Below are 19915 nucleotides of genomic sequence, written 5' to 3'. Positions count from 1 at the left end.
AATTCCAAAGGGTAGGTGCCACAATACTAAAGGCTCAATTCCTATGTTGTGCAGAACAGACCTCCTGATAAGATGGAATCTGCAGGAGGCCTTCACCTGCAGAGTGTAGTGATCGACTGGATATATAAGAGGCACTTTATCCCCCCCCCTTTTCTGGCTATATTGAGTCCATGATAACTGTTGTTGTTATGTGATTATAGGCTTCCATTAAAAGGAAGCTTAACCAAGAGACAATCTTAATCTCCATGACACAACTAGGGTCACCTGGACACTCTGGATTTTGGGGGGCTTCTCTGGGTCTCTGGGTAGGTCACCTCAATCTCTGGACTCTCAGTTGTCATTTTTTTTAAAAAAAAGTTGCTAGGTGGTCTGGTTCAAGAGATATACACCAGAATGTCAGCCGCTCTCATCCTGGCTGCTCCAACCCTGCTCTTTCAAGTTTGTAGCTAATAAGTGAAGTCAGGGTTGTGATTGACAAGGGATTTGTTGACCTCTAGGCAATAGCTAGAACTCATTGCAGGTCCAGAAGAATGCTTTTTTCCTGCTTGTCTTAAAATCTCATAAAATGAGTAAGTTTATAGCTTTCAGCAGTAGCAAAGGTCTCTTTCTCTGTGCGTTCAGGAGATCTAAATGCCATTACAATGTGTTATGCTTTTTTAATTATGAGGAGTCAAACAAGTTTAAATTTTCCTGGGCTGTTGAAGAGGGCAGTGTTTTGAAAACCTTCCTAATATGAAACTTTAATTCTATAGTCGCTTTTCTGGGAGTAAAGCTGCAGTGTTAATCCCACATACCCGGAGTAAACACCAATATTCAATAGGACTTCCTTTTGAGTAGACATGGTTAGGATTGTGCTGTAAATTTATGGGACTTTTAAGTGAACATAGCAAAGGATTGTATTTGTGTTGTAAATCATTCTCTCTGCCTCCAATCCTATTTTTAAAAGCAATTAGGCAGGGCTTACTTAGGCATCACTGCTTTTATTTTGTAGGAAACTAATACTGATTTTTTTTTTTTAAAGTCCTGCAATGACCAACTCTTTTTGACAATAAGCTATTACATGGGGTGTATGTATTTTACACTTCCAGTGTCTGTTTGTGTTTGGAGTCTTTCCAACTTCTCTGTGAGGTAGAGTTGCTGATTGGAAACCAAGGCAGCTCACAACAAGAAATAAATCCCTTTAAAATCTAATAACTATAAAAACAAGTATAAAACAGTTGCAAAACAGCTTAAAGTTGCATGATTCTGAAATTTGGGTTGGGTGAGTGACGTTCCTTATTTGAGATTGCAGTTCTGTGCACACTTCCTTGTTTGAGTAAGCCCCATTGAGTACACTGGAACTTGCGTCTGAGTAAGCATGCATAGGATTGCACCATAAATGCCTTTACAGGTTGTGTAAATAATAAACATCTTTTGACAGTTATGCTTATATCTTCATACTATGTCCTAATAAATATGTGATTTCACATTATGGTTGTACATTATTATTTCCTCTACATCTTAAGTGTGCTCTTCTTCTTTGGGATGATCATGGTCCCCCTCTGTTGTTTTCATCCTAAGAGGCAGATTAGGCTGAGAGATGGCAAGAAGCTTATGGTCATCCAGTAAACTTTATAGCTCATTTCCATTTAATTTTTTTAAATTAAACTGATTTACATGCAGGCAACATTTATGAAGTAGATCCACACAATACATTTAAAGCACATCCAACTTGCATTTAAAGTGCATGACTTCCCCCAAAGAATCTTGGGACATATAGCTTCCCTCTCACCGTTATAATTCCCACCACTCTTAACAAACTACAATTCCCATGATTCTGTGGTGGGATTCATGAGCTTCAAATATGTGTTGAATGTGCTTTAAATGCATGGTCAGGATCTGCCCTAGGTATGATGTGCATTCATTAGTGAATTGAAAGAACCAATTTTAAAATATACTTTTTAAAACAGAGGAACGGTTGTAGCTCAGTGGTAGGGCACAGGCTTTGCATGCAAAGGTCGAAAATTCAATTTCTGGAAAAGACTATTGCCTGGAACCCTGGAGCACCAATGCTAGTCCATGTCATCAGTACTGAGCTGGATGGTACCAAATGACCTGAGTCAGTATAAGGCAGACTCCTTTGTTCCTAAAAGTGGAAAGTGACCCAAGGACCTCCATGACTCCAAAATTTATTTATGCATTTTATTTACAACATTCATATACTCATAGAATCATAGAATAGTAGAGTTGGAAGGGGCCTATAAGGCCATCAAGTCCAACCCCCTGCTCAATGCAGGAATCCAAATCAAAGCATTCTACTTTATTGGAAAAACCTCAAAGCAGTTTACAGAAGGAATTAAAACAATTAAAATATTGACAAAAACAGTTAAAGACAGGTATTTAGAAACATTCAAAATAATAAAATCAACAGAGTTAAAAACAGATAAAAACAGAATAGCTTCTACATGCCTGGATAGGCTTGACTAAGCAAAAATGTTTTAGCAAGTGCCGAAAAGAGTACAGTGAAGGTGTCTGCCTAATGTCAATAGGCAGGGAGTTCCAAAGCATAGGTGCTGCCACACTAAGAGCAGAACAAGTATTATGTGGCACCCATAACATGGAAAGCACAACTTGAACTTGGTCTGTTAGCAAATTAGCAACCAGTGCAGATGTCAGAACAGAGGTATTATGTGCTGATAGGATCTCACTCATGTCAGCAATTGTGCCATAGCATTCTGCACTAACTGCAGCCTCCGGGTCAGGCTGTGCTGCATGGGGATTTATGTGACCTTGGCTGACTGGCTGCCAGGAATTTTTAGTTTTGTTTTTTGGGTAGGAATCCTGAGTGGTTGTGGGATGCTGAGTTTTCTGCCTTACTCATAGGAATATTGTTGTGGTCGATATAGTATTGCATTTAGGAAATCATCACTGTCTTTTTCTTTTTCTATTTGCATTTCATGTACCTTTAACCTCACTCCCTTACATCCATAGAAGCAACAACAGTGGTTCCATGAGCTCAGCTCAACCCCCTTAAACCCACTAATGATGCACCTTGTTATTTGCATGATGGTTTGTTTCCTGCCTATTAGTGGAAAAAGAGAATTCACATACTGGGAAGTGTGGCTTCAATTGCTGTTGTTCCCAAGCTATAGCCCGTGAAGGTAGACCAAACCATGTGTGTTTTCTCCCTGTCAATTTACTCACTGGAATTGGGTTGGCTGTCAAAGTGAGTTTATAGCAGCCCACAGAGTAGGCAGAAATGGGTAGAGAATCTTCTTACTCTTACTCATTTCTCAAACCTCTTTCTGAAGTGAAGGGTCAAGTCTGTAAAGAAGTTTGGAACAGCCATATTAAAAGGCAGGAGCAGGGCATTCCAGGCATGCGGTTGCCAACCCTGCTTGAATATGGATATATTTGCAGAGGATCCCTAGTCAAGCTTTACCAACAGCACAATCCAAATCATATCTACTCAGAAGTAAGTCCTATTGAGTTCTATGGGGCTTAGTCCCTCAGTAAGAGTGTTTAGAATTGCAGCCTTCAGGGGCATCCATCTTTACTCCTGAGTGTTCCCATCTAACATCTCCACAACACTAGTCTCCTCTCTTCCTACAATTAGGGTTGCCAGGTCCATGGCCTGAGACTGATTCTGTATCTTTAGGAGAAGGTCAGCCAAGTGCAGGTGTTCTTGCAACTCTGTAATGGGAAAAACCACAAGGTGGAATTCTCCCGCTCCCCTCCACAACTTTTAAAGATACAGAAGACCTCTTGGAGGCTGGGCCTGGCAACCAAGAGGTCTTCTGTATCTTTAAAAGTTGTGGAGGGGGAGGGAGAATTCCACCTTGTGGTTTTTCCCATTACAGTGTTGCAAGAACACCTGCACTTGGCTGACTTTCTCTTGTCCTAAAGATACAGGATCAATCTCAGGCCAAGAACCTGGCAACCCTACCTACAATGGCCTTCTGGTGACTGGCCTGGCCTAGGGGCACTTAAACCCTTCTTGCGAGAAGCAAGACTAGATTAAATGTTCCCTACCCAGGTTCCCTAAGCAGGTGAGAAGGAATGATTCCATCACTTCAGCTGCAACACCATCTTTTAGCTAAGATTTCTACATTAATTTACAACCAGAATGTTTTTGTTTGAATTGTATGCTCCAAGCAACTGTGGTTGATGCTTAATGTATCATGCTTAATGACATCACTAGGCCCCACCCCTGAAATCTCAGGGTTTTTTGGGATGCTTCTAATCTGGCAACCCTAGAAACAACGTTGTATATGTTTATTCGTCTGTTGTATATGTGTATGTTGTTTTCAATTCTTATCTCCAGAGCACAGGTTGTAATCATTTCACAGAGTGGTGGTGGGGTTGAAATCAGAGCTTTTCCATTCCAGATAACATTAGTGGATTAAAAAAAAAGTCCCCTGTTTCTCCTCCAGAGAAAATAGTCCTGTAGTCTCTCTGTCATTTTTACAGCTAAGGGTAAAGTTAAGGATCACAGAACAAATATGTGGTGTTATTTCTAAAGGAGATAATAAAATAGCAGAACATTGGCATGGAGGAGAGGTTTTCTAATGTTCCTTATTGGGTGACAATGGGGGTGGGGGGCGTTTTCATTTTTTCGAGGCTACATTAGTACTCCTGCCCTTGAATGAGACAATAAGAACTGCTTAGCATTCAAATAAGTTAGATTAACAAATTTAAAACTAATATTTTAAAGGGTGTGCAAAATGTGCAGTCCAGTATGCCATAGGCACTGGCCAATAGGTACTCATTATGATGCTCAAGCAGCAGCATCCCACATAGCATTGTAGCATGAAATAAAGCAGCAGCTTGGTGCGTGGGTAGAAAGGAATCACATTTCCCCAGAAATAAAAATTGCTGCTCAAATGCAAAAAAAAAAATTCAATTTTGCCATCTCAGGAAAGCAACTGCAGAGACAGACATTTGTATCCCACAACAGCAGCTGAACAATAATAATAATAATAATAATAATAATAATAATAATAACATATCCATCATCCAATAAAGCAATTGCCTAGAAATGCTCTCCATATTCAGACAGACTGATGTTCTTTCTGAGCGTAAATAGTTCTTCTGCAAACAAATTCAAACAAAAACTTTTTAAAAAAAAAATCCATTTCAGTTATCATGAAGAAGCAAATGTGACCGTTACAATGGCACCTGAAATCCTAGTGAGGACAGAAGATTGTAGATTTTGTGTTTCTACACCAATTTTTATTTACTGACTGCATTATTAGATCGCTTTCATGTTAAAGTCCCCAATTGTGTAAACAAATGGGGGAGGGGGAAGCAGCAGCATCATATCAGAAGATTTCAACCTGACCTATATAAGTTTATCTGTATGTCACAAATGAACCTAAGTGTATACAAGTGTACACACTTAGGGACCATCCCATGCAATAGGGGACCCAGGGTTCATTCTTTCCAGATGGAGTGTTTGTAAGGGCCTACTATTTGGGATCTGATGTTTCAAAATAACAACAAAAAAGTGAATGTAATACAGAAGAGAAAGAAGAAACGGATGACTTGCTGGCCCAGTACAATTCCTTGCCAAAACTGGAGACCCTATGGCACACAGACACTTCCCTTCAAGACAGGCGTCGGCTTATCATTCTCCCACATATCTCCCCTTCCTTTGTTTTTGCCTGTTGAGTTTAATTTTTGAGTGGCAAAAAAGAGGGGTTAGAACCTTTTTGCTCCCGAGCCATGTGTGGTGGTGAGTTGGCAGTTGAAGATTGCATGCCAGTAAGCATGGCTGGCACCAGCAGCTTGTTCACACATACTCATGGGATTCAGATGCATGGGAAGCATTGGGTTAATCCTCCCCACTCCCCATGTCATTCCCCCCATCATAATCACACTCTCCCCAGCCTGCCAAACAGCTTTATGTAGGGAAGAGGAATGCACACAGGGATGGCTCTATGCACACACTTCTGTTCCATCATAAGTGTGCTCCCAATCTCAGTTGCAGGGAGACAACAAAATTTAATGACTGGGTGAATTTTGCAGCTGCATCTAAGGCCTGGTTGGACCACCTGTGGTCCACGGGCCACAGATTGCACTTGTGTACTTCAAGTATTGCTGTACCATTCAGACAGTAGTTCCTGCCTTCATCTAACATCCCCCCCATGGTACCAGCTGAAGCAGGTTGCCTCACCCTGCTGCTTGGTGGCATAGTGGTGCCAAACAGAAATCCACTGCAAGCAACCCAGAATCAACATAACAAAAGCAGACCTGCCTGGGAGACATGATTCAGTTCCAAGTAGGGATGGGTGAATGTGTCCGTTTCCGTTTCTCTCATTTTCCTAATCTTAAATTCACTTCACATTTCCACATCAGTTTGCAGTTTTGTTACTGTTTTTTAAAAACTGCATTGCAAAGTTTGGAAAAGTGCGAATTTTGAAGTATGGCTGTGTTTCAGTTCATGTGCTGTTTCGGAAAGTGTGAAAGCTGTATGTTCACTTTTAAAGGTGAACTGAATCAAATTTCTCCCCATCTATCCTGCCAACCTCTTTCATCCACAACAGAATGATACCAGTGCAACATGCCACAACTAACACAATGCCAGTGCAACATGCCAACCATCCCCAAAATGAATCTACATTTTAAACATAAATATAATTCTGGAATAGAAAAGTAGAGAATCTATTCAGAAGTACAAATACAAGTATATTGTTTTCTGCGACAGTCAATCTACTGTGAAAACCTACCAAAAGACGGTCTAAGCCTGCATATATATGCTGAATGTATTGAATGCTCCAAAAGTAGTTTTACTCACCCATACAAAGGATTGACACTGCCATAATAGAGTGATTTCTCCCCTTCCTTCAATACAAGTTGGAGAGCAAGTCTTAATTCATCTGCAGGCAATCAACATTATATGGGCAATTCTGCTGAACAGCTTCTTCTGAAAGGCCCATCAGGGGCCCCTGTTGGAAGGAGAAATTTTTAGATGCAGACAGGGAATTATGCTACATTTTTCATTCTGCAAGCCAACAGATAAACAATAACTCGCCATAGGCTGGGGGTGGGGGGTGAGGGGTGGGAAGTAGAGCTGAAGCCCTTAACTGCAGTTGATGTTCAGATACATCTCCCACTGGGAACCGGTTCAAAAAGGTTGCTAACGGTTAATAATTGAGAACAAAATAAATAATAAATAATGCCCAGTACTTGTTGAATCAATGCAGGGGAAATATCATACTGAAGAGGATAGGAAGGGAGGGAGGAGGGTAGCTGTACAACATCAGGTCTTTCTCTTTTTAACAGACCAGTCACTTCAGTGATTTTGGCAAACGGGCAGCTTTTTAGAAAGAAAAGGTTGGGGACTTAGACCTGCCAGAAAGGGAGCCAGGGCAGGTTATCTGTCTCACTTGTTTCAAAAGTTTGCAAGCAGAGCCTTTTCATTCTCCCTTCTCTGTAATTCCATTTTTTGTTCCCTCCTTCAGAACTTCCCCTTTCAATCTGAGCAGTTTTTTAAATCCTGAAGGGGAAATAAAAAGGGTAGGAGAGAAGCTGTTCCTGCCTGGTCTCCAGATCCAGTGGGGAATGTAAAGATAAAGGAGCAGCCGGGGCGGAGGGAGGCCCCAGGTTGCAACCCGGCACTTTTAAACCCTGCTTGGAAGTTGTCTGTGTTGTGTTGTCTCCTCCTCCTCATTTTCTTCACAACAGTGCTTTGGAGCTTTGGCTCCCTTTCCTGAAAATGAATGGATGAATTATGAAGCATAAAAAGGAATTATTGACATAAAGGAGACATTTTACATCTGCTGGGTGATACCGTCTTTCTTTAAAGGGAACGTGATGAAAGGCTTCAGAGCGCATTTGCCACATCGGAGCATTTTATCGCGCATTGAATATATCAGATTTAATCATGCTGGAGGCTTTGGACCTTGTCTTGGGTCACAGGCCCTTTATTTGCAAGGTCAGCTCTGCTGCTTTGTTTATGAGGTCACGTGTGAAAAAGTGAAAACTGGAAGAAAAAAAGATGTTTGAACTTTAATCATAGACAAGTCCATTAGGTGTCATGAGCAGCAAGCAGCGCAGAAAGATTCCTGATGGCTGCATACTTGATTTATGTTTTTTTCCTTAGAAATCAGGACAAATTAAAGCCTGACATTCTTGGGCTTTATCTACGCTACAGGCTTAAAAGTTCCCAGTCTCCAGGACACACAAGGGAGGAGGGAGTAGAGTCAGCAGTCACAATATGTGTGCCAGACATACCCTGCAATCGGCCAATGTGTGAAGGGACTCCATTCAGTGGTATGCATGTATTTACTGGCACATGCCTAGAGCCCCTTCACACATATGTTGAACGCCTGGACAGTGAGAGTGTGGCAGAGTGTAGCTAGCCCATTTGGCCTCGTAAATAGTTCCCTGAGCTATTTACAGTTGGTACTGCATATATCAAGTGAAGAAACTCACCCAAGAAAAGGCTGCTTGATAAGGCGATCTGGGTATGTGGTCCAGAGCAATCAATGAGAATTTCATCAACAGTAAGCAATTAATATTTAAGAACCTTTGCACAGATGCCTGTAAAGTAGGTGTCTCTGGACATCTGGTCTGCTGAACACCAGCCACACATGTGCAGCATCTGATTTAACATTCTAAAATGGGGAAGAACTTATGGCAGGGGGACAGTGATTGATTCATAATACAGCTGAGCTTTACAAGTGGGAGACAAATTCATATACTGAATCAAGTCATTACAAACAAATGATAAAGGAAGTTTGGCTGGCAAGCACACAGGCCAGGGCCTTTTGGATGGTGGCTCCACAATTGTGGAATACTGCCTCCTGTGATATTAGGCAGGCCTTACCCCTGGATATTTGCTTACAGGCCTTTTTACCTTGGCTTACAAGAAACTGGCTTACAGTGGCTGTAGATCTGATTGCGTGGTCTAGTCTTGGTGGCTGCATTATGCTGGATTGCCAGTTTTAATAATACGGGATTGTTTTCATCAGATGCCTTTAAATGTTTACTGATTGTATTCTTGTATTTTATGTGAACTGCCTTGGGAATAATTTTATTTTGGAACGATGAATTAGGAATTTATTAAACCAATACATTTCAGCACCACCAGTAGAAAAGAGGGAGGCTTGATCCTTTTGCTGAGCTTCATGGTTGCAGTTCCTTCTCTCTCACTGCTTGATGAAGAATCTCAGCTCGGTCTTTTTTAGAATAAGCATGACCTTCAACATTAGATGTATATGAGCCTCATCACCAGGATGCAAAAGACTGCTTGCTAATTCATACATGTTTCAAAGCACATTCAAATGTGAATGGAGAGTACAAGGGGGCAAAGCTGGAGCAGACATATGAGTGCTACACCATATATTCAAATCCCTTTTTTGTTCATGCACACCAGATTCTTGCTGTGCTGAAGAGAATTCCGAGAGCTGTGCCAGTAGTAGTGTGGCAAAGTGGCCACCCACAACTGATGTGTCCATGTCCTCCCAGTCCACACTATAGCATGACCTGAAGTCAGGGCAAACAATCACCTTGAGAGCAAGTGGAAGACAGCTCCCAGTGTCTGTTCTCCCTTTATATAAGACTGCAAAAGTAATCGGAATGTAGTCAAAACTCAACAGCAGTGCCTTCCTGCACCAACAACTTTTATCCTGTTGGGACCTATTGATGCAAGAAAGCACACACACCCAATCAGTGTAAGATCAGGAACTTTTGGTTCGCTGCTTGGATGATCAATGAGATATGACTGTCACACCTAATCACTCAGGCTCTCTCTTTCATCATAACTTTTTCTCCTGGGTTGTCATATATACTAACAGGGTTCTTAGTTCTGTTATGTATTCAAAATGGCACAATCTACATACAAGAGAAAGTAATCAGCAGGCTCTGGGGAACCCCAAGGTTTGCAGGAGTATTAAAGCAACTTCAGGGTACAATGCTAAAGGGAAGGACACCCAAAACAGTCCAAAACTGTTGCAGGGAATGGAAAATTGGGAAGGACAATGGGATGGAGTGTTCTACATGCTACAGCATTTTGTTGCAGGTCCCAGTTATGTTTCATAATTCTGCCAGTTCCTGCTTGTCAGAGACCTACCTCTGACTGATGTGGTAAACCTGCGTATGGACTACACAGCTTGAGACTGCAGGTGAAGGCTTACATGACTGAATGCTCCTCCATATTTTTTTTTAAATTTTCTCCTCAGCTAGATGTCAAGGAGAATGTTCTAGCCTAGCCTTAATATCTAGCTTGCTATGTGGTAGGAATTTTTATTTTCAGTTGTTTTTCTTTCATCTAGGACACTGTCAGCATCCTCCTCCTTCAGACATAATGAATGACCCAATGTTTGGGGACCTGTCAGATCCACCGGACTCTTTTGTTTTCTGTTCACCATTATGTCTTATCTGTCCTCTTTGATTTAAGCAAAGTTCACCACAAAGTGGAGGATGAAAATCACTCATTGGGGAAGACAGTACCTTGGCTCTGCATGGAGATTTCACACATCCATTCATCCTCACACATTATACACATTATGATTACACGTTATAGATGCAGCCATTATGATCAGAAAGAAGATTTAAGAGAAAAGTTCCTAAAAATAATACAGAGATTAATAGCTTCTCTGTGTATATGTTTTAAGGCACCATGGGGAATGCCCTCCAGATGTTGCCGGACTACAACTCCCATCATTTGTGACCTTTGGCCGTGCTGGCTGGGACTGGTGAGAGATGGAGTCCAATAACATCTGCTGGGCCACAGGCTCATCATTAGAAATGTAAAATGTCTGGAAATTTTGAAGCCATGGGGGAAAATGTTTTTTTTTCAGTTATTTCCAGAAAAAAATAGGAAATTTGGGGGGAAATTGAAAAAATTCAATATTAGCACTTTTTACAGATTGAAAGTCACTTTGTTACTTCAGGAACATAAAATGTAATTATGTACAAGTTGGTTTGGCATAAAAGTATCACATTTGGTATATTAAAAGTAAATCTTATTCAAACTATTATTACAAATTGAATTTACTTTTTTAAATTTTTACTTTTTTTTTTTTTGTAACAAATGGATTTACAAGCTCCTGAGCTGTAAGGAACCTCTTTCATTTTGCCAGTTTATGAGGAGCAGGCAAAAAACAATTAAAAAAAAAACAGACGAAACCATCAGCATTAATAACAAAGAAAATTATTTATGTCTCCACTAGTCCTCCACAGTGTCAAGCAGACATAAAGCATCCATTCCCATAAAAAGAACTGAGAAAAAGGTGGGGACCAAGATTCAGTGAAACATTTTATTCATCATTGTAAAATAAAACATTCCATAATCCATTTTTCTTCATTTTTTTCAATTTTTCAGGAAAAAAACAAAAAGGGCTTCAGAAATTTTTTCCAGTTTTTTTCCAGGCTTTCACATCTCTAATCACTTTTGCTTTAGGCAAATGCAGTACTGACTATTTTGTTCAATGCCGCTATCTCCCAAGGTCCCATGCATAACACCAATAAGAATTCACTAATGCTCTCTGACATTAGCTTTGATGAATGAAGCACTTACTTACTACACATGTGGATAAGTCTAGCCTTTGAGCGGCATAGTCAGAAAGTGTATCCTTCACCCCAGGTTTAGAAAGTTGCTGTACGCCAGCAGATGAACTGAACTCATTTTTACAAAGCAAAGTTGAGATTAAAATGCAATTTGATACCCACATTTTTAACCCTTCTTCCAAATATATGCTCAATCCATTTGATCAGTTGAATGTAGTTGTTGTCGTTATGAGTTCCCAGGACAGGTTACAACAATTTAAAAATACAGTATTATAAAGAGTTAAAACTGAGTTCTCATTTGTCCACAATTGGCCTAACATTAGTTCACATGAATTCCAAAGTCTTTGCTTCTGTAGCTCATAGAATCATTGTATGTCTTTACCTTGTTCACTTGAAGATTTCTGCAACTTCAGGTGAATTTTCTCCATAGACAGGAGTTAAAACAGTTAGGGGACTGAAATTACTCTTTTTGTTGTTTTGTTGTTGTTGTTTATTTTATTTAACAACATTTATATACTGCTTACTAGATGGAAAACCTCTAAATGATTAGTGGGGATGGAATTTTTTTACTACTTCAGAACTGTTGGTATATTTATTATGTCTGCTGTTCTAAAAAGCTAAAACTGTTTTTTTGTAAGTGAGCCCACCCAAGAGGGTAGATTCCCAATGCTGAAGTATTTATGATTTTAAAATGGTTGCACCTGGCTTTTTTTGCTTTTTTGCACAAAGCATTCCAACTGATTAATGTTATTCTGTATTTCCTTTCTTTCAATTTCTGTTTTCCTGTTTTCCATGAAAACATGCCATTTGCATGAGAAAAATGTCACAGTGTGAGAAAGCTATAAAGAATTTGTTCTTTTTCTTGGGGATATAAACATAATTTCTGCTTTCAAATATCAGGATTTGAACTCAATGGAGCTTACTTTTGAGCAGTCAGGTTTAATGTGATTTACTCCCAGGTAGGATGGGAGAGAGATTCAATTCTGTTTACTTTTAAAGATAAATCTACCTAATTTGTGCTTTCCAAAACAATGTGTGGACCGAAATAGCTATCCTTCAAATTTTCACTTTTCTGCATTTTGCAATTCAGTTCTCCAGCCAAGTAATGTGTAGAAAAATGCACATGCTGTAGGGTAGTATGTGTATTAAATTGCATATATTAGTGAAAATGACACAAAAAATATTTACATTAGGGATAATATAAATATTAGGGGAAATATGTGTTGCAAAAATGTGTCTGACGTAATTACAGATATGTGTATAAAGAGACATTTGCACTAAACTGCTGATAATTTTCATGAGGAGCTTTTATATATACATAAAAATGTAAGCCCCAGTGCCACAGACAGGTGGCACTGCAAATTGCACCTTGACAACCTAGTATCCTGTGGCAGAGAGCAGGATTGCAAGTAGGCTGGGCGACCCACACAGCAACAGACTGTGGTAGCTCCATGAGGCCTCCCTGTCCTCTATGCCAGGGGGTGGGTGAAGGTAGCATCACTACCGCAAGTCCTCCCTTTCCTTCAGGCCATGTGGTGGTGGTAGGGGGCAGGCAGGTGGGAGAGCGAGAGTTCTGGGGAATGAGCAAGTGGGCAACAGCAGTGGTAGCCTGGGGGAGCCATAGAGCTGGCTCCTGAGAGACCTTGGTATCACTCCTGAAAGGCCTCCTTTTCCTCCAGGCCATGTGGTGGTGGTAGGGGGCAGGCAGGTGGGAGAGCGAGCAAGTGGGCAGTGGTGGTGGCCTAGGCAAGCCACAGAGCTGGGGCCTGGGAGGCCTCGGCATCACTACCATGAGGCCTCCCTTTCCTCCAAGTCAGGGAGGGATGAGGTGCCCCTGGAGCCCACCTCACCACCACCACCATCACTACCTGGGAAACTTGCTCACTCATTGCAGCAGTGGAGGAGAGAGGAGGCGGCAGGAACCAGATCAGGCAAGCCACAGAGGAATTACAGGGCAGTCTAAATGGGGGAGGGAGGGGGCTTAGCCAGGTCTAAAGGGGGAGGAAAGGGCTTAGATAGTTCTAAAGGGGGGAGAGGGACTTAGCCAGGTCTAAAGGGAGGAAAGGAGGGGACTTAGCCAGGTCTAAAGGGGAGGAAAAGGGAAGGGGCTTTGCCACGTCTAAAGTGGGGAAAGGGAAGGGGCTCAGCTAGGTCTAAAAGGGGAAAAGGGAGGGAGCTTAGCCAGGTCTAAACACACCACACTAACTCATTAGACTAGCACTGGGGACCTTTTTTGTTCCCATCCTGTGTGCTTACTTTGACAGGTGGGTAGGGCAAACCTCTTGTAAATCATGTGACATCACAATTTGTATCATGTGATTTGCATGTGGATTGCCTCCCACCTGTCAAAGTTGGCACACAGGGTGAGAGCAAAGACAGTTGTCTACCCAGGTTTAATAAGTTAATCTGGGGGTGGTGGCAAGGTCTAAGGGTAGACAGATTGATGAGGGCTGGGAGGTTTAGGGACAGCATTGTAGATGGAGTTGGTGAGCAATGTGAGCAGGGGCACAGCCCCTAGTTTGTTTGTTTTTAAAATCATGAACTGATGTGGAAATGTGAGGAACTGAAGTTCAGACTGGAAAAATAACAAACTGAGAGAAACCAAAATTGACAGATTCACCCATCTCTTCCCCCAGGTACAGGTTTGCAGCCTTAGAAAAGCACTGCGTATATTGCTTGACTAGAGTTTGATCAATTTTGGTGTATTTCTCCCTTGCAAGTTTCAATTTTTGTTTTCTTTCCTTCCCTTGTGCTTTCTTTCATGGTACCCTTCTGTGTTACTTTTAAAAGCTGTCCTCTTCACTTTTAATTTTTTACCCAAAAGGATCCATACCTACCCAAGCTCAACCAAATGGCTTCACTTAAATTTATAAGCTATAAAGTCAAAGTAGGATTTGACCCAAAGGATCTTACTCAGTTTATTGCATAGAATGTTATATAAGGTTCATGGCCTAAATGGTCTGGGTTTTTTCATTTTACGCTTTTGGCAAAAAAAAGATGAACATCTCCAAAGTGTTATATGGTTCTTTTTCATGGATAAGCCTGTTCTTGTGTGTCAGAAATCAATAAATTATCCATCTCCATTTAAGTACCATCAAAATTAGCACAACAACCTATCAATTATTACATAGTGCAATTTGCAGTAGATGTTTTAATTCAAGAGGCAGTCATGCACTGGGCATAATAAATAAATGCAGATAGATGACAGCGAGCGCCTAAATTTAGATATTATATTTCTGCTAGTGATTACTGTAGAGTGGTATTCTTGTTTCTTGGCATATGCTGAAGAATTCATCAGTCTGGCATTTGGGGGCAAACGCCAGCAACGGTACAGGTAAGTATCTGGCTGTATTTTGATGGTCCCCATGAGACATCTGTGGCAGGAATAAAGAGGGAAACATAAGCCTGCTATTACTATACTCCAGTCCATCCCCAGAATGTGGGCAGTCAGTAACTATATGCCTAAGGCTTTAGAATGTTTATTGACAGGTTTGTATATATTAGCACAATACCTCTGTTTATACTGTTAAAGCAGAGATGAGGAATCTTAGGCCTGGGGCCAAATGTGGCCCTCCATGCCTCTCTGTCTTGCCCTTAGAGCCCTCCCCAAGCTACACTTTTCCTCCCCAGGCCACATTCCCCATTGGCCCTTCTTCACATTCCCTTGAGTGTTTTTGCCAGACTAGAATGTGTCCTTGATCTCCACTAATGCTTCTTGATGACCTAGATCAGCCTTTCCCAACTAGTGGGCCACCAGGTGTTGTTGGACCACAACTCCCATCAGCCTCAGCCAGCATTGCCAATGGTCAGGAAAGATGGGAATTGTGGTCCAACAACATCTGGTGGCCCACCAGTTGGGAAAAGCTGGCCTAGATGGAGGGTAGAGAGGAGTGTGTATGTGTGTGAAGAAACTAGCCGACTGTGCAAAGGGAAATTTATATTCATTGCTCCCCCTGCTCCCACCCACTACTGGCATGTGGACCCCGGAAGCATGCCCAGAAAGGAATGTAGCTCTCAGTCTGAAAAAGTCTCCCCACCCCTGCTTTAAAGCCTATATTTACCTTTAAGCAATGTAGTTTTATAAACAAGATCAATGAAAATTTAGTAAATATTATTTTAGTTAAGTGAACATGATATCTTCCCTCTAGGAAATATTGAATGATTTTCACATTCACAACCTGTTTTAAAATGAAATTGGGGGTGAGGGAGCAGAGAGATATCCAAATGGGAGTATTCTTTGTCACAGTGAATACAAAGAGCTGTGAAGTGATAACATAAGTGAATGTTTTGCCTCTTCTGCTGCCAAATGGAGCTAATAAAAATGGCAATCCTTGGAGACTTCCATCTACAAATCAAATATGGTCCTTCTGCTTTCATAAACTCCTGGCATTTAATCAGCGGTGAAGTGCTGTTTATTGGTTTGGCTGGTATTGCAGATGCCTTCAAGATCATCTCTTAAATAAGCTTAGAAGGAATTGTAGTGAAGGGCATTAGAATAGCTCACAAATGCCTTTAGATGGGAGATAGGGAAAAGTTCCTGTAAGATATCAAGTGCCTAAAGAGTGTAAACTGTTTTCAAGGGTTGGCTCTTCAGTCTGAAGTGACAAGCTCCACAATAGAGCTCTGTGATAGGGGCTGGTGGGAGCTTTGTAGATCTAACAGCAATGAGAAAAAATTGTGGTCAGGATCCAAAGATTATAGCATAGGCTTACACAGATTCCTGTGAAATGTATAACTCCCCCACTCCACTTTGTATAGCTGACTTCCGTGCAATATCTCAAACTGCATTTCAAACTTCCTTCAGTTTCAGAAGCAGTTTGCTTTTCAAGAAAAGTAAGGCTAAAGCCCTTGTGCCATCACGAAACTAATGTAATGGATCCTGGTCCCTGTGTTTTGGGGGAAAGGATGTGAAGATTGAAGTCAGCTACTGAGGCTCCTTGGATGCACATCTGGAGCTCTGTTGGCTTTCTTCTTTGTACTTATGCATTTAAGTCTAGCTTATTTTGTAATATTGAATTTATTTTATGTTTGTTAAATTGTTTATTTTTGTCTTACTTGAATGTATTGCTATGTTTTGTAAACTGACTTCTCTCCCCTACCCCACTGCTTTTATTTTGAATGTTTATTGTAAGCCACTTTGGGTACAGGTCGCTGTGGAAAGGTGGCATATAAATAAACCTAATCAGTCGATCAATCAATCAACATAATAATCGCCTGTGAGCTTTGTTGTTTCTCTTCTGTGTGGAACTGCTCAGAGATCATTATGAACTGGTTGGATGCATGCTTACTACCAAAACTAGGGGTAAAGAAAGAAGTGGTGATACTAATCCTCTGTAAGAAATCTCATGTAGATAGTTAAGAAAATTCTGCAGTGTAGGGATGGGGAAACTCTGGCCTTCCAAATGTTGTTCCCATCATACCTCATCAGTGGCCATGGTGGCTGGGCTAGATGGAAACTGGAGTCCAAAACATATGCAGGGCCACAGGTTCCCCATCTCTGCTGTACCATTATATAAATAAATTAGTCATTGTTTTCATGGAATAATTGTACAGGTATCTTTTGGACAACATGAGGACCCTTTCTTATTTAAATACTGCAGCTGCTCCAGTATGAGCTCTTTATCTTTTCATTGGCTTGGACCCAAGAAAATGTGGGCAGAAGACCCCAAGCAGAATGGGGCTTTCCTGCCTCCCCTTTCCCACTGCAGTTTCCTGCATTCTCCCTGTACCTAATCTTGAGGATCATGGGGGACCCTCGCTTTTGCAGTGGCAGAAGATGTGCCTCATGGGGACTGCAGATTGAGAGAAATTGGCAGAAATTGTTGAAACTCTGAGTGAGCAGAAGCACCTTCTGGTTAGGCAATGGCATATTTTAATCTGATCCCATGTATTAACTGATAGTATGAGTGATTTATCTTCTCTTTTCTACATAGATAGATAGGTAGGTAGGTAGGTAGGTAGGTAGGTAGGTAGGTAGGTAGGTAGATAGATAGATAGATAGATAGATAGATAGATAGATAGATAGATCATAGTATAAACTGATATGATGAGTTATTTTCTTAATGTAAATATACATACCCACATGACTTTCTGTTATGTATTACTTTTTAAAAAAACCCACAAATGTTCCATTACTTAAGTTAGGGTGCTTCCAGATAGGAATTTTCAAACGGGTCTTTGAGATATTGCAAAAGAGTTACTGGCAACAGTTTGTTTTGTGTTTTATTTACTGGATTTTCCCGGAAATGGTAAATCCAGACTGAATTGGGGAGGGGGGATATGGGCTGGCAATAATTTTGATACCAACAATGTCATGTGGGCACTGCAAAAAATGTGTATGCATGAGGAGCACCCATCTCATAACCACCCATCTTTCTACACAGCCAAAGATCCTAGTAAGGCAGCATGGCGCCTTTTGAAGTAAAACACAACTTATGCATACCCTGTTTTGTTTTGTTTTTCTTCATCTGCTAGACAGAATCATGAATAAACTGCAGGACAACCTGGAGCAGATGATACCATGAAGAGAAGTTTACAGGTCCTCTATTGCCAACTGCTTAGTAAGTAGACAACCAATCAGTCAATATAAGATGGATGCAAAACAGTTTCTAATTTTGTCCTTGCCTGCTAAGGGGGAAAACAGGTTATGAACCTATTGGGCTTACATCAGGTATAATGCCCAATGGGAAAATACACAGTCCTCACGTGATTGACTACAGTCCAGGGGGAAAGTTACAAAATCAGTAAAACAGCAATAATGAAGTTATGGTCCTCTCCAAAGAATGAAATGCAAATTGGCCCGGCAGCAGAGTAGAAATCCAGGCAGTGCCTCCATCTGAATACTTTTTCTATATTTTAGATGTGCTTATTTCAGATATGAATGTTACCACCTTGCCCTCCCTGGGCTTTTTTTTCTTAAGTCCATCAAAATTCCTGACTTTCATTTTACTTTTTTCTCCATCGTTTGTCTCATGTTACCCACCTTATCCCACTCCTTCCACCTCCCCGTTCTTGGCTAGAGGTTAAGCTGTTAAATTGTTTTCTTTTAAGGCCAAGCTAGCGATGATAGAAAACTAGACCCATGTGGCTTAGAGTTGGATCTCTGCCAATGTCCTTTATAGCAATTGTCTGAGTTACTAGGGACAATCGAGTCACGTTGCTAAATGTATGGCTGCCACTGAATGCATGGTTGCCTCTGAAAACTTAACCGCTTAGAGGTTTTGATGATTAAGCGGTATGTGAACCCTGTCAAAAGATTCTCCGTGGCGCAGAGTGGTGAGCGGCGGTAACGCAGCCGAAAGCTCTGCTCACGGCTGGAGTTCGATTCCAACGGAAGGAGGAAGTCGAATCTCCGGTAAAAGGGGTCGAGGTCCACTCAGCCTTCCATCCATCCGTGGTCGGTAAAATGAGTACCCGGCATATGCTGGGGGGTAAAGAAAGGCTGGGGAAGGAACTGGCAATCCCACCCCATATATACGGTCTGCCTAGTAAACGTCGCAAGACGTCACCCTAAGAGTCGGAAACGATTCGCACTACAAGTGCGGGGACACCTTTACCTTTAAACCCTGTCAAACAGAATAAATAAAACTGCAGCTGCATGTGTAAAGCCCACCTTCACCGCTTCCATCATGTCTAGGAGGACTTAACTGTGTCCCAATGTTCTATTTTTCCTTGTTCTCTGCCAAAGGCAGCCAGTGAAATAGAGGGCAGGCAGTATAATGCCAAACACTGTGATATAGGTGTCCAGTGGTGGGAATGGTCCATGGCAGAGGCACTTACGAGCAGGATCTCATCAGGCAAGGCAGAGTCACATCCAGACCCTGGACAGAACAGTACTTAAGGTTCTGCCTGGAGCAGTTCCATCTATACAGTGCAAAACTGTTGATTCAGCAGAGTGCAGAAGCTTTCTGAGGCCTTGTAGGCTGGAAGGTCTGGTCTTATCGTTAGCCTTGCCCCTCTGGGGAGCTCTCGGTGCTTTTAAGGGTCACTGCCTGATGTCACATTCATTGGATCTTACAGCATGGAAATGATTGGGAATTTATTGAGAGGATTGTCTTGAGTCCGAGGAAGCTGGCAGGACCACATCCTCCAGCCTGGTTCTGGGAACTGAGAACAGCAACTCCCTAAGAAGTGCCTCTGCCCCTTATGTCTTCCTCTGAGCTTGAAGGAGAAGCCAGAGCCTGATAACATGAGGGCATACACACCATGCATTTAAAGGACATGGCTTCCCCTAAAAAATCTTAGGAACTGTAGCTCTATGAGAGGTAAACTACAGTTGCCAGGATTCTTTGGGGGAAATCATGTGCTTTAAATGTATGGTGTATATTCAGCCCATGGCAATAGAATGCAGGTAAATTCCTCCATAGGGGAGGAATTTTTTGATAGCAGCTGTACATCTGGCCACATGTCTAATGTTTAGGAT

At 41.5% G+C, this 19915-nt stretch overlaps 1 protein-coding gene across 1 annotated transcript in view; it reads left to right on the top strand.

The window, feature by feature from the left end:
- The window catches only part of TMEM108 (transmembrane protein 108), a 286424-nt gene that overhangs the window by 110510 nt on the left and 155999 nt on the right, over positions 1-19915 (top strand). The window contains exon 3 of the mRNA XM_061587798.1: positions 17968-18053. Within this exon, the coding sequence (XP_061443782.1) occupies positions 18014-18053 (40 nt within the window). The 5' untranslated portion in view covers positions 17968-18013. The remainder of the gene's footprint in view (positions 1-17967; positions 18054-19915) is intronic.

Source organism: Rhineura floridana, chromosome 10 (assembly GCF_030035675.1).
Source record: "Rhineura floridana isolate rRhiFlo1 chromosome 10, rRhiFlo1.hap2, whole genome shotgun sequence".
NCBI lineage: Eukaryota > Metazoa > Chordata > Lepidosauria > Squamata > Rhineuridae > Rhineura > Rhineura floridana.
This window is presented reverse-complemented; position numbering and strand designations above follow the sequence as displayed.